At 39.2% G+C, this 13,427-nt stretch overlaps 1 gene segment (V, D, J or C); it reads right to left on the reverse strand.

Annotated features, from left to right (window-relative positions):
* LOC105524305 overlaps positions 1–9,487 on the reverse strand; it is a 17,028-nt gene extending 7,541 nt beyond the window's left edge. The window contains 3 exon segments of the V gene segment in view: positions 7,803–7,811; positions 8,693–9,008; positions 9,414–9,487. Of these exon segments, the coding sequence occupies positions 7,803–7,811; positions 8,693–9,008; positions 9,414–9,462 (374 nt within the window).
* Between the last annotated feature and the right edge of the window lie 3,940 nt (positions 9,488–13,427).

The following is a 13,427-nucleotide window of genomic DNA, read 5'->3' on the forward strand; positions in this document are numbered from 1 at the left end:
ACTGAATATCAGTATTTGGGACCCAAAACTGTCTTCTTTACTCATGTGCAACTGACCTTCAGTGGTGGCTTTTTCTTCTTCCTGAAAATGCTGACGTAAAGTGAAACTTTATTAAATGAAAAACTATGTTTGTTCTACTTTATTGGAAAAAAATATTTTGTGTTTCCCTTAACTAAAGACATTTAACTACTTTTATAATTGAAAAAGGCCAACTGGACATGGAAAAACACGTTTGTAGGAGTGACAAGCAAGTTCGGTAGCAGATCCACTACCACTGAACCTCCAGGAGCACCCCGAGATGGACTGGGAAGCATAGTTGGTGAGAAGCTTTGGGGCCTGGTCTTCTTTCTACTGGTGCCAGTGTAAGTAGTTGCCAATGCCCTGACTCACCCAGTAGGTGATAGTGACTGTCTCCCCTGGAGTAACAGACAGGAAGGCTGGAGCCTAGGTCAGCACAATCTCACACCTGGAGACTGAAAACACACAGCAAGCATTAGCACACCAGAACTCTATGTATATGGAAGTCACCTGTAGTTAGGCAACAGGAAAGAAAATGGATTAAAATTGTGAATTTAAAAAGCAAGCCAAAATTCACACAGTGCCAGGTTCCCAAAATTATGGATTGAAATTATACCCCCATCAAGCTTTGTGGAAATATTCTCACCTGGATCCCAGAGCAGCAGAAACCCAAGGAGTTGTGATGGCAACATCTTGCTGCCATGACTTGTCAGTTTTGCTCATGCCACATTCTGAGAAATAGTCCGTTATAACATACAGGACCACTTCAATGTAAGAAGAACGATATATGCAGTTATGGGGATGACCCCATATAGGTTTAAATAACAGATATCACTGTTGTCAGAAGAGTGCCCTCCCCGCCCCTTCTGTGAGTGTGAGAGGCGCCCTCAGCTGGCACCTGCAGATGAGCGATGCTGAGGCTCCAGCAGGGCTTGACCAGACCCAGGGCCCAGTCACAGAGTGAAGACAGAGTCCATCGCAGTCTGGGAGAGGCTCTGCAGTCATCTGGGGTGAACAGCAGCTCACATCCATAGTCTTGGCCCAGGGCTATGTTAACTGTTCTGCTCTTTGTCACAATGAGGGCTGAAGAAACTTTGATCCTGTGGATACTTCACAAAGCATCACTCTATATAGCACTATATTGATGTCATCATCTTGATTAGACATGATGAGTTGGACATTATAAGGACTCTGGATTTATTGTGAAAACACATATGCTCCAGAGGGTGAAAAGCAATCCCCAAAATTTCAAAAGCCTGTCATACTGGGGAAGATGTAGTCTTTAGGAAAGGAATGTGAGTCATCCTCTTCAAGGCAAGGACAAATAATTGCACCTTTCATCTCCGACCACTGAGAATGCAGCACAGTGTTGACAAGGCCTCACTAGAGTGTTGACACAACAAATTCCATGCCTGGGTCAACTACATCATCCCATTTATTAAACTAACTTGGAAGGGTATCTCTTTGGAGTTAGGTCAGAGAAGGGAAAGGTTTTGATGCAGGTTTTGGGTTTTGATACAAGTGGCTCTGTCACCTGAGCCAAATGATCCAGCCCATTGCTTGGTGCTAGACGCATCTGCATTAGATAGGGGCACTTTGTGAACCCTCTTGCAAGCTTCAAAAACACTAAAAGTCACAGCAGATATCTCTAGGGTTCTAGAGGAAGACCATGCAATGCCCAGAAAACAAGCAAAGAAACAAAAACCCCCAAAAATGCACTGTTCAAAATGAATCTTCCATAATGTCACAGGGTCCTGATAGACATGCTAATGAGGAATTAAGTAGTTGTGTGGCTAAGCTGCCCGTCATAAACAGGGAATGTCATTCTCATCAATTTTTAAGGTCAGGTAAGTTTTAGCACCACTCAACATTAGAATGGAGATGTTACTTTGGAGACTGAATTTAAGCTGTTTCTTTTCCATGGACAGGTGCTCAAGTTCCCTGTATTACTTCCTTCTCTCACCCTAACACCTCTGCATCAGCTCACTCCTATGACTTCATGGGTTTTCCCAATCAGCTAAACAGGGGAGTACCAAGAAAAAAAAAAAAAAAAGACAAACAAACAAAAAAATAAAAACAAGCTCGGCTTCTTCTTGAGTAGATTAGCACCATATATTTGTGCAAGTAATGTGGATTGTGCTCACACAATGGCCACAATCATAGGTGGCTGTGAAATATTCCCTTGAGTTAGCGTGGACTTGAGCAGAGCACATCTTCATCCAATTATGGGGATAAAGAAGTGTCTTGAGTCAAGTATACTCATAGATTCCTGAATAGCTGCTTGGCCCAGGTCCTGGAAAAGAAGCTTGGACAATCAGAGACAAGAAGCTCTAGAGAAGAGGCATGGAGATGCACTCATGTGAGAAAAAATTATGGCAGAGAATTTAATTTATTATATCAATAAGCAGAAAATATTGACACAGATAAGACATCAAGGAATCATCCATACTGGAAGACTCATCTACCACTATGCAGATGGACTATATCCAGCCTTTTCTCTTAACTTCCTCAGTATTTGCATAACAGATTCCTAAAGAAAGTAGCCATAAAGACCTGGGGGGCACTATGCACTTACACAATAATATGAGCCATGCCTTACCACTACCATCTCCAGCTGCATTGATCCTACGATCGCCACTTCTGGGAATCTGACTTCTCAGCAGTTGAGACAAGTGTCATCAACGAGTGATAATTTGGGATATCAGATCACTGTCCCCTGCAGGTGACTATGATGCATCTTCACCTGGATTCTTTTGTATTCTAGATATATGTTTGCTTTTCCTGCCCACAAATAGTTCGCTATTCTAGTGCTCAGAGAGTGTACATTTTTCTGATGTGGGAGCCGTCCAAATCAGGAATCTATATTTTGGGGAAAAAGGGAAATTCTAGACACATGATTATGGCATCCATTGGTCCTACCAAATACATTATCCAAAGATGTCCACGTGGGTATAACATTCTGCAAACTTTAGATGCTTTCCTTCAAGCAATGATGAATCTTTAAACAGATGACCACGGTAGTTTGAATGAATGATCCAGGAAGCAACTGGACAAAGGTGGGAGCAACTTCTCTAATCACCATTCACAGGAACACAGCTAGGGGATACATGTTTCCAGCCATGCCATTCTAGACCCTGTTCACCACAGGCCTGATACCCAGGAGTGGATGCTTCTAGATGGGAACACAAGAGGAGATCCTAAACCTATGATAATGCAGGGTTCCTCCTGCAAGTACAGAAAAAGGCAAACCAAATAATTACCTATTTTAACAAAGCAATATACGCTGTACCAGTGTATAGTCTTTTATCTCTTGCCAGCTCCTTCACATTCCCCCGAGTCCCCAAAATCCAGTGTATCATTCTTATACATTTGTGTCCCCATAGCTTAGCTCCCACATATGAGTGAGAACATATGACGCTTGGTTTTCCATTCCTGAGTTACTTCACTTAGAATAACTGCCTCCAGTTCCATCTAAGTGGTTGAAATGATATTATTTCATTCCTTTTTATGGCTAAGTAGTATTCTACTATATATATATGTGTGTATATATATGTACATATGTATGTGTATATATACATACATATGTATGTGTACATATGTATGTGTACATACATATATGTATGTAAATATACAAATATGTCTATATATGTACACATAGGTGTGTATATAGTATATATACATGTATATAAGTATGTGTATATATACATATATACGTATATATGTGTGTATATATATGGCATTTGAGCTGGTCTCATATTTTTGCAATTGCAAATTGTGCTGCTGTAAACATGCATGTGCAAGTATCTTTTTTGTATAATGACTTCTTTTCCTCCTAGTAGATACCTAGTAGTGGATTGCTGGATCAGATCGGTCTACTTTTCGTTCATTAAGGAATCACCACACTGTTTTCCATAGTGCTTATACTAGTTACATTCCAACCCACAGTGTAAAAGCATTCCCATTTCATGGCATTCACCCCAATATCTATAACATTTTGCTTTTCTAATTATGTCCATTCTTGCAGCAGTGAGGTGCTATTGCACTGTAGTTTTGATTTACATTTCCCTGATAATTAGTGATGTTGAGTTTTTTCCATATGTTTGTTGACCATTTGTATATCTTCTTTTGAGAATTATCTATTCATGTCCTTAGCCCACTTGCTGATGGGACTGTTTGGTTTTTTTCGCTGATTTTTTTGAATTCTTTGTAGGTTCTGGATATTAGTCCTTTGTTAGTGGTATAGATCATGAAGATTTTCTCCCACTCTGTGGGTTATCTGTTAACTCTGCTGATTATTTCTTTTACTGTGCAGAAGCTTTTTAGTTTAAAAAGTCTCATCTCTTTATCTTTCTTTTTCTTGCATTTGTTTTGGGGTTTCTAGTCATGAAGTCTTTGCCCAAGCCAACGTCTAGAAGGGTTTTTAAATGTTGTCTCCATTAATCTTTATAATTTCGGGTCTTAGATTTAAGTCTTTGATCCATCTTGAATTTATTTTATATAAGGAAAGAGATGACACAAGAAGGTCGTAGAATTGGTAAATGAATTTAGCAAAATTTCAGGACACAAAATTAATGTACACCAGTAGCTCTGCTATATACCAATATCGACCAAGCTGAGAGTCAAATCAAGAACTCAACCCCTTTCATGATAGCTCCAAAAAAGAGAAATACTTAGGAAAATACCTAACTCAGGACGTCAAAGATCTCTACAAGGAAAACTACAAGAAACTGTTGATAGAAATCATAGATGATACAAACAAATGGAAACACATCCCACGCTCATGGGTAGGTAGAAGCAATATCATGAAAATGGCCATACTGCCAAAAGCAATCTATAAATTCAGTGCAGTTCCCATAGGAGTACCACCATCCTTCTTCACAGAACTAGAAAATAAACTATCCTAAAATTCATGTGGAATCAAAAAAGAAGCCCAAATAACCAAAGCAAGACTAAGCCAAAAGAACAAATCTGGAGGCATCACATTACCCAACTTCAAGCTATACTACAAAGTCATAGTCACCCAAACAGCATGGTACTCATATAAAAATAGACGTATAAACCAATGGAACACAATAGAGAACCCAGAAATGAAGTCAAATACTTACAGTATACTAATCCTTGACAAAGCAAACAGAAACATAAAGTGGGGAAAGGACATCCTATTCAACAAAAGATGCTCAGATAATTGGCAAGTCACATGTAGAAGAATGTCCATAAGGATTTACAGGACTTTACCACAGTGTAGACTGAATTCTCACCTGAGACTCACCTGAGTACACATTCACCTTAAAGCTCTTTCAGATTGCTGCAGAACTAATTTCTTTGCATGTCTATGACTTAGGACTTCAACTTCTTATTGGATCCTGGCTGAAAGTTGCTCTCAGGTCCTAGATGCTGGGCAATTCCCTGCCATGTGATCTTCCCATAAGCAATGTACACATGGCTCTTTGCTTGCTCAAGAAAAGCAGAGAGTGTCTGTCTCCAGTCTGCTAGGACAGACGCTTATATAATACAATACAATCATTGGAAATTCATCTCATCACTCCTGCCATACTATATCGGTTAGAAGTGAGTCCTAGATTCTGCCTGCTCTCTGTGGGAGTAGATTATACAAGGTTGTGACTCATCAGGGAGAGGGTCATGCTAGGGTGTTCCAGCATCTTCAGCTTTCTCAAGTATCAGAGTACTGATACTGGGTGAGAAATCTGTCCCACATACACTGACGCTGAGCAGACCTGGGACCCCAGGGCACCTAGGAAGCATCCTTTATAAGAGGTGTTTTAGGCTGACTCATCTTCTGTTGGTGGTGTACAACATTAACAAAATATCTTAATTTGTCCTATTAAGTTTACCTGATATGTTTTTGAAGTTCCTTAATTGCAGGTATCATAAGCCAATTTTCTCCAGATATATTCAAAATTTGTATTTAATAATAGAAAAACAGATTATGAAGTAGTCTGTAAAACAAGACTCAGAGCAATAGTGTCAATATTCAACTGCTTCAGCTTCATGCTGGATTAGCTGAGACCATTTGCATGAGTGATAGAACAGGTACTGGATGCCAGATACTGCTGTGAGCACTATTGGCCTGCTGCCTCTAGAAATGTGCACAGGGCCAAGGCTGCAACCATAGATCTCAAAATATAAATATAATATAGCATTTTTGTTTGTTAATTCAAATGCTTCTTACTTCTGCCATTACATAATACCATAATTGATAGTCTCCATTCTGGATAAAAGTATTATGAGAGCACTCTTTAAATGTGGTATATTTAAAGCATACATTTCTATGTATTTATTACTGGAATACAAAATCATATGTGGTATCAAATATTGTAAACTCTGACATAATTACCATACTTTTTTCAGAGTGTTTTCCTTCATTTTCAACATAGATGTGATCATGTCATGTGCATTTTATTGATTGTTCTTAACATCAATTTCTTCTATTAATAATATAATAACAAAGTTGGCATTCTCCCATTTTAACTTAATTTAAAATGTAAAAGTGAAAGGAATGAGGTAGTGGTTCTTAGAAGAGAAACAAAAGCAATTCAACAAAAGCAGGAAAAAAATAATAAATTTTAAAAATCATGTTTATAATGACAACATAGTACTATAGACAAAATGAACCAAATTATCTAAAATTTCATGGGAGAAATGCACCATTTTAGGTCAATTGATGTTTTTCTCTCATTGAGTTATTTTATGAAACTTGCCAACTGTTGAGTGTCGGTGGAGATTCCAGCGTGGCCCAAGCAGAGGGACTCTATGAGGAAGGAGAATCCACGTTAGTTTGGCAGTTCTTGGAGCTGCTTTAACAGAGTAGGCAAGAGTTGAGTTCTTAACACCAGGCTGGATTTCATATTAAGATATTTGCTGAAGTGTGGGTTAGGAAGAATCGCTGGAGACTGGATAAGAAAGATAGTGTGAAAGCTCCCACATTCTCCTGAGTTTCCCTTCTAATCCTGCACTGATTGTCCTTCATGCAGGTCTAAAATATAGGCCTTAGGTTCCTATCATGAAGCTCCTATTGATTTTCCCAGCCATAGCTCAGCCCTGGTTAACATTTTAACTAATTTGATATAAGGTATCTCCTGAATGACCATTCTCTCTCGTTTCATCCCCAGATAGAGGACATACGTGAAATCAATTTTTGGAAGCTCACCTATGTCTTGCTGGGCTGACTAGGAGGGTGTGACATGACCTAACCTTAGGTCCTGAGGTGATATGACCTAACCTCACTTTTGCACAGGAACGTCTGTAACCCTTGAGTCACTAAATCCCTAGAGCCCCACAATAAGCACAGCGATGCTATGAACTTTCAGTGGCATCAGGGCACAGCCTTGAAGGGCACATAGGGGTCTATTCAACACCCTGATTCTTTCCAAGAAATATTTACAAGTTTCCATCTTGGTTAGTAGTTCAACTCCAACCACACCAGCATAGGGACCCCAGCAAACATGAGCAACAGAGCTGGGTTTGCACCAACAGTTGACCTCTGCCACGTGTCCTTCATGCTTGCTTTCACTGATGCTGTCCAAAATCTTAATATTCTTATTTTGTATTAGGCAAAAAATCACCATGCGTTATCTAATTTTTTTTCAAAATGTTTTTGGGTGTGGCATAAAACACGCATGCTGCCTAATTCTTCGAAACTTGAATATTTATTTCTAAAACCCTTGATTTGCAATTCAAAATCCTCACCTTTTATTTCAACCTGCTGTGCCTGAGACTGGTCAAACACGTTGGACACCTGACTTTTGTTTTTAAGTGGATTTAACAACGTCAACCTAGTAGCCCAAAAACAGGAATGTACATTGTTTGACATGGGTAATTCTTGAAATCGTGGTGTAAAATGCTATACCTGCCTCTTTGCTGGAGAGAGACATATGCTAAGAAAATGTGGAAGTGTGAAGGTGGGGGGAAGAAGAGAAATCGTTTTTTTTGTTTGTTTTTTTCTTTTTGAGACGGAGTCTCGCTCTGTCCCCTAGGCTGGAGTGCAGTGGCGAAATCTCGGCTCACTGCAAGCTCCGCCTCCTGGGTTTATGCCATTCTCCTGCCTCAGCCTCCCGAGTAGCTGGGACTACAGGCACCCGCCACCGCGTCTGGCTAATTTTTTGTATTTTTAGTAGAGACGGGGTTTCACCGCGTTAGCCAGGATGGTCTCGATCTCCTGACCTCGTGATCCGCCCGTCTCAGCCTCCCAAAGTGCTGGGATTACAGGCGTAAGCCACCACGCCCAGCCGAGAAACAGTTTTTATCTTACTAAACAAACCCGGCTGCGTCTATAACCAGTAACTATTCAAACAAAAGAAAATCCAAAAAACATACCAGTTTTAGGTTGACATGAAGCAGCCTTAATTACAAAGTCGTTACACTGAATCCTTTTAGTTGAAAAATAGATGTAGGAAAGGCTAGGAGGATTTAGATGAATTTTCATTCAATTTTCTCCATTATCATGTCCGGTTGCTCAGTGGGCACTTGGACTCCACCATTCTCCTGTAGGTTCGTACTAAGGTGTAGCCCCAAGACTCATAGGAGCAGCTTCCTGCAACTCATCCCCCTGAATTCTTTACTGTCTTGCCCTCTATGGTGCCTGCTCCCTCGACAAACAACACATGTGGGCAGCTGGGCCACCCAGCAGAGAGATTTGTGTTTGGGGCTGTACCACTGTGGGGGATCTTTTGTACTTTGCATCCAGTTATAAACGCCAACATCCTCAGGCTCCACCCTGCTGATTTTCAGTGTGAAATCTGTGCCTGACCCACTGCCACTGAACCTGTCTGGGACCCCAGATTCCCGATTGGTAACTTTATAGATCAGGAGCCTTGGAGACTGGCCTGGCTTCTGCAAGTACCAATGCAAATAGGTGTTTCCATTACTATGCAGAAGGCTCTGACTAGACCTGCAGGAGATGGAGGCCGGCTCTCCAGGGGTGATGGGCAGGGAGAGTGGAGTCTGGGTCATCACAACGTCCCCACTGGATCCTGAAGTAATGAGAGAGAAGTGCAAGGTTATAAACAAACATTACGAGGCATTTTCATTATTTGTTTTCTGTTACATTTTTCATGAAAATCATTATTTTTGTGAGTGCCTTTTTGGGTTGTATCCCAAAACATCCAATTTCACAAAGAATCAAATTTTTGAGGCAAAAGGGAATCAGTTGAATTATCTCACACCATCCACCTCTTTCTGTGCCAGAGTCTTCTCCAGATCACAGGCCCCTGCTACTTCTAGAATCTTTCTCACTGTCACTGATTTAAATACCACATGCCCCATCCTTGAGAACAAGGCACATCTAACACGGGACAGAATACCCATGAAAGGCAGCAGGGCCCCAAGAGCTTACCCTCCCACTCCATTCTCCTCCTCCATCTCCATTCCATCCTTACCAGGGACCCAGAGCATCAACAGTCCCAGGAGCTGAACAGGGAGCCTCATTGTGAGAAGATGAACTGAGGAGTCCTGATCAGTCAAGACAAGGGTAGAGCTGAGTTTTATCTCAGAGTCACAAGGGAAGGTCCTCCTTAGGGGACAGTATGCAAATCCCCTGGTGGGTGCAGTGGGGTGGAAAGAGCCAAGGGGAGTGCAGAGGGGCTCTGTTGTGAGCAAAGTGACACAAAATATCTTCTGCATTTGAAGGACCATAATAAAGATAAATCTGATATCGCCTGAGTGGCAGAAGTGACATATTTAAATGTTTCCTTTCATTTTCTCTAATAGATTTTTATTTTTTCTCACTTTCTCAGGCACATTTTATACTTCTCTTTAATAGTTTGAGTTTTATTAACATTTGATTATTCTTTTCAATTGTTAAGAGTCTGGTTCTGTCTTTTTTAAGTTTTTTTCTTTAATGAACATAAAACACACCGAGTAAAACTTATCAAACTTAAAAATGCAACTGACTAAAGTTTATGCATATTCACTCTCCAGATGAAACCCTAGAAAATTCCAAATTCCCCTGATGCTTCCCTCATGCACCGTCTTAGTTATTTCTCCTTCTGTCCCACCATGCTAACTGTCATTCAGGCATTCTGTGTCTATCACAAAAGATTGTGTTTTTCTGGGCTGAAAATTCACATGGATTGAAAGAAGCATATTTTTTGGTTTGCTTTCAGTTTGTTGTTGTTGTTGTTGTCTAACTTCTTTCTTGCTGCTTTTGTTTTTGTGTGTGGGGTGGCTTCAATCCTACCCCTGGGCTTGAGTTGCTGACTGCTTTTATTTCCTGAAATTGTGAAGAATTTCCTCCTGAATATCTTGCCACCATCTCGGCTCACTGCAACCTCCACCTCTTGGGTACAAGCAATTCTCCTGCCGCAGCCTCCTAAGTAGCTGGGATTACAGGGGTGCACCACTATGCCCAAGTAATTTTTGCATGTTTAGTAGAAACTGGGTTTCACCATGTTGGTCAGGCTGGTCTCAAACTCCTGACCTCGTGATCAGCCCGCCCCAGCCTCTCATAGTGCTGGGATTACAGGTGTGAGCCACTGTGCCTGGTGTTTTCTTTTATTGTTGAAGGATATTTTCACTAGAAATAGAATTCTTGGCTGCCTTTTTTTCCCCCTGGAAGTTGATTATCTTCTATACTCCCTGGGTTACAATAAAATATCAGTCAATGGTTTTATTTTTGTTTCCCTGAGTTTTTATACTGAGTTGGTTTTTTCTTGATGCATTAAGTTTTCTCCTCTTTGTCTTTCAACGTTTTAACTATAATATGTTTAGTTATGAATCTCATAGTGTTTATTCTAACAGACATTGAATTTCTTTAATTTACACATTAATGCATCTCATTACTTTTGAAAAGTTGCTGCAGTCCTTTCTTCAGATATTTTTTCAGGTACTTTTTCTCTTTTGTTTTTATTCTCTCAATATTGGTCACAATTCTCTTTTTCTTCGAAGGTTTGGTTTTTATATTAAAGCTGCAGATTTTAGATCATGTGTTTCTGGATTCTATTTTATTGTCCTGAACATTGTTAAATATATTTTAATAACTTGCCTGGACCTATACTGAAGAATCTAGTGCTCCTTCCCCAACCCCCTACCATGATGTTTGATCACTGATATCTCTGTTAATTTTTTATTCTTAATTTTAATATTTAGCTTGGATTTATAAAAGCTGCCTATGTGTTTGCTTAGTGGTCACTCATGATTTGGGCAGAAGTTTTGCTCAAATATCTGAAACTCATAAATCTACCTTCTCCCATTCCATCTGTGTGTGGCCTGAAAAGTGCATGCAAGATGCAATCAGTTCTTACCTCCCGGTGTTTTTACTTATCACTACGCCTCCGTCAATCTCTGTTATTCATACTTGCAGCTTTTAAGTCACCAGGAATTTGTGCAGAGATTATCTCAGCAATTCTATAACTCTCTTAAACCGGAAATGGACTAGTAACTTTCAGCTGGGGTACCACTTGCCCCAACCAGGGCCCTCATCTTAAACTAACAAAGCTGTGGGATTGCACAGCCCATTTCCTGCATAGTTCATCATAGTTAGCTGGAAACACTAAAGGATCTTGTCCCACACCAGCTCAAGTCCACTCTCTTTGATGGCAAGCTGCTGGTTTCTGCAGCCATCCTCATGTTGGAAAATCTCCAGTTCTGCAACACATGTTGACTAAGCTGGAGTGAAAGGGAACTGTTCCAGGCAAAAGACCTCTGACTAAGCTGGAGTGAAAGGGAGCTGTTCCAGCAAAGGGCCTCAGACATTTCCTGTCCTTACTCAAAGCACTACACTTTCCTATAAAGATATGCATTTAAAAACTTTTTTAAGCTTTGCCAATTTCCACAGTGCAGCAATAGGATTGATATTTTTTAGCTTTATACTTATATTTGGGTTTGTTGTTTATTTTTGCTGAGGCTTTAATAAACTCTTTGTGACACCATAAACAGAGAAATGTCTTGTAAACTGAATTTAAATGACTATAATAGCCACATTGAAAGAGAATGGGGATATTTACGAAAATAAGTAATTTTGAAATTGAGAATTTGAACCCATACCGTCAGTTTAAAGAGAAACCAAACTCTTAACAAATAGGAAACTGTAATCCCTAGACTTCACATTCTCAGATGAACACACAGTCAATTTGTAAAATGCCTTATACACATTCTAGGATTGGGAATATAAATAAATATACTCTACATGAAGACAGTCAAGATTGTCTTTAACAGACATAAGAAACAGAAAAAGGAAAAGGTGGAAAATATGATGACCTTTGTGAAATTATTTAATTAGAATCCATATTTTTCATAGTTTTATAGATATATTTTAATTAATTTTGAAATGCTTTTAAACTTAAAATTTAAATAATACAGTAAAGATTGTTCCCATTTACTCTTCCTGTAGCTTCTTCTAGTGTTAGCATCAAGCATAACTATGGTGTAAGTACCTATACCAGAAAATTAACATAGATACACTGCTATTAGTTAAGTAATTTGCAATCTCCTTCAGATTTCACTGATTTTTCCAATAGTGCCCTTTTTACATTCCAGGGTAAAATCAAAGATAGTATATGACAGTCAGTTATTGTTTCCTTACTGTTTCCCAAACTGTGTCAAGTTTTTTGAATTTTGTTTGTCTTTCAGGATCTTGAAACTGTTCAAGTGTACTGGCCAGTTACTTTGGAGAATATCCCTTAACTTGGGTTTATTTGAAGTCTTCTATTGACTAGATTCACATTTTTTTTTTATTTTGAGCAAAAACATTACACATGGGATGTGTCTTCAATGTATATCAGGAGTTAAATAATGTCCACATGTCCTATTACTGGTGGTGATAAATGAATACAACCAATGAAATCTGTTTTGGAAGGAAGTCTTGGACAAAGCTAACTGAGACAGCTGCTTCTACTACTCTTTGTATTTGGTCATATGCAGACTTTTGGATAAATATTTTTTTTCTGTCAGATCCTGTTTTTAAAGCTTACTGCACAATGGAGAATATTAAATAAATTAATTAATATTGACTTTAATAAATGAATAAATATTAGCTCTTAAATGACTAAGTTTTCTATCATGGCCATTGATCACTAAAATGTTAATAGTCTGAAGAAAACAAAAGAGAAATGGGATTTATTGAAACATGGTAGTATCCACAAATGAACAGCTGTTCTTGAGTCAACTGTTTGGATAAACAAATAGAATTTTCCATCACTTGGAATATTGCAGGAACCAAATGGACAACTGCAGCATGCACTGAGCTACTTCTACTGAGAAGATTCAGATAACATTGGTGTTGTATTAGGATGTACACAGTTCAGACACTGTGTCTGGAAATATGAGATTATGACCCTTCGTTAAAGAATGTGTGGCTACATATGCATGGCTACAATCATTTCTAGAAATATGTACTTTTCCAAATTTTTTGTTTTTTATCCTAAGATTCAATGGAATTATGTATTTGAATGGTG

This window comes from Colobus angolensis, unplaced genomic scaffold (assembly GCF_000951035.1).
Source record: "Colobus angolensis palliatus isolate OR3802 unplaced genomic scaffold, Cang.pa_1.0 Scaffold498, whole genome shotgun sequence".
Lineage (NCBI taxonomy): Eukaryota > Metazoa > Chordata > Mammalia > Primates > Cercopithecidae > Colobus > Colobus angolensis.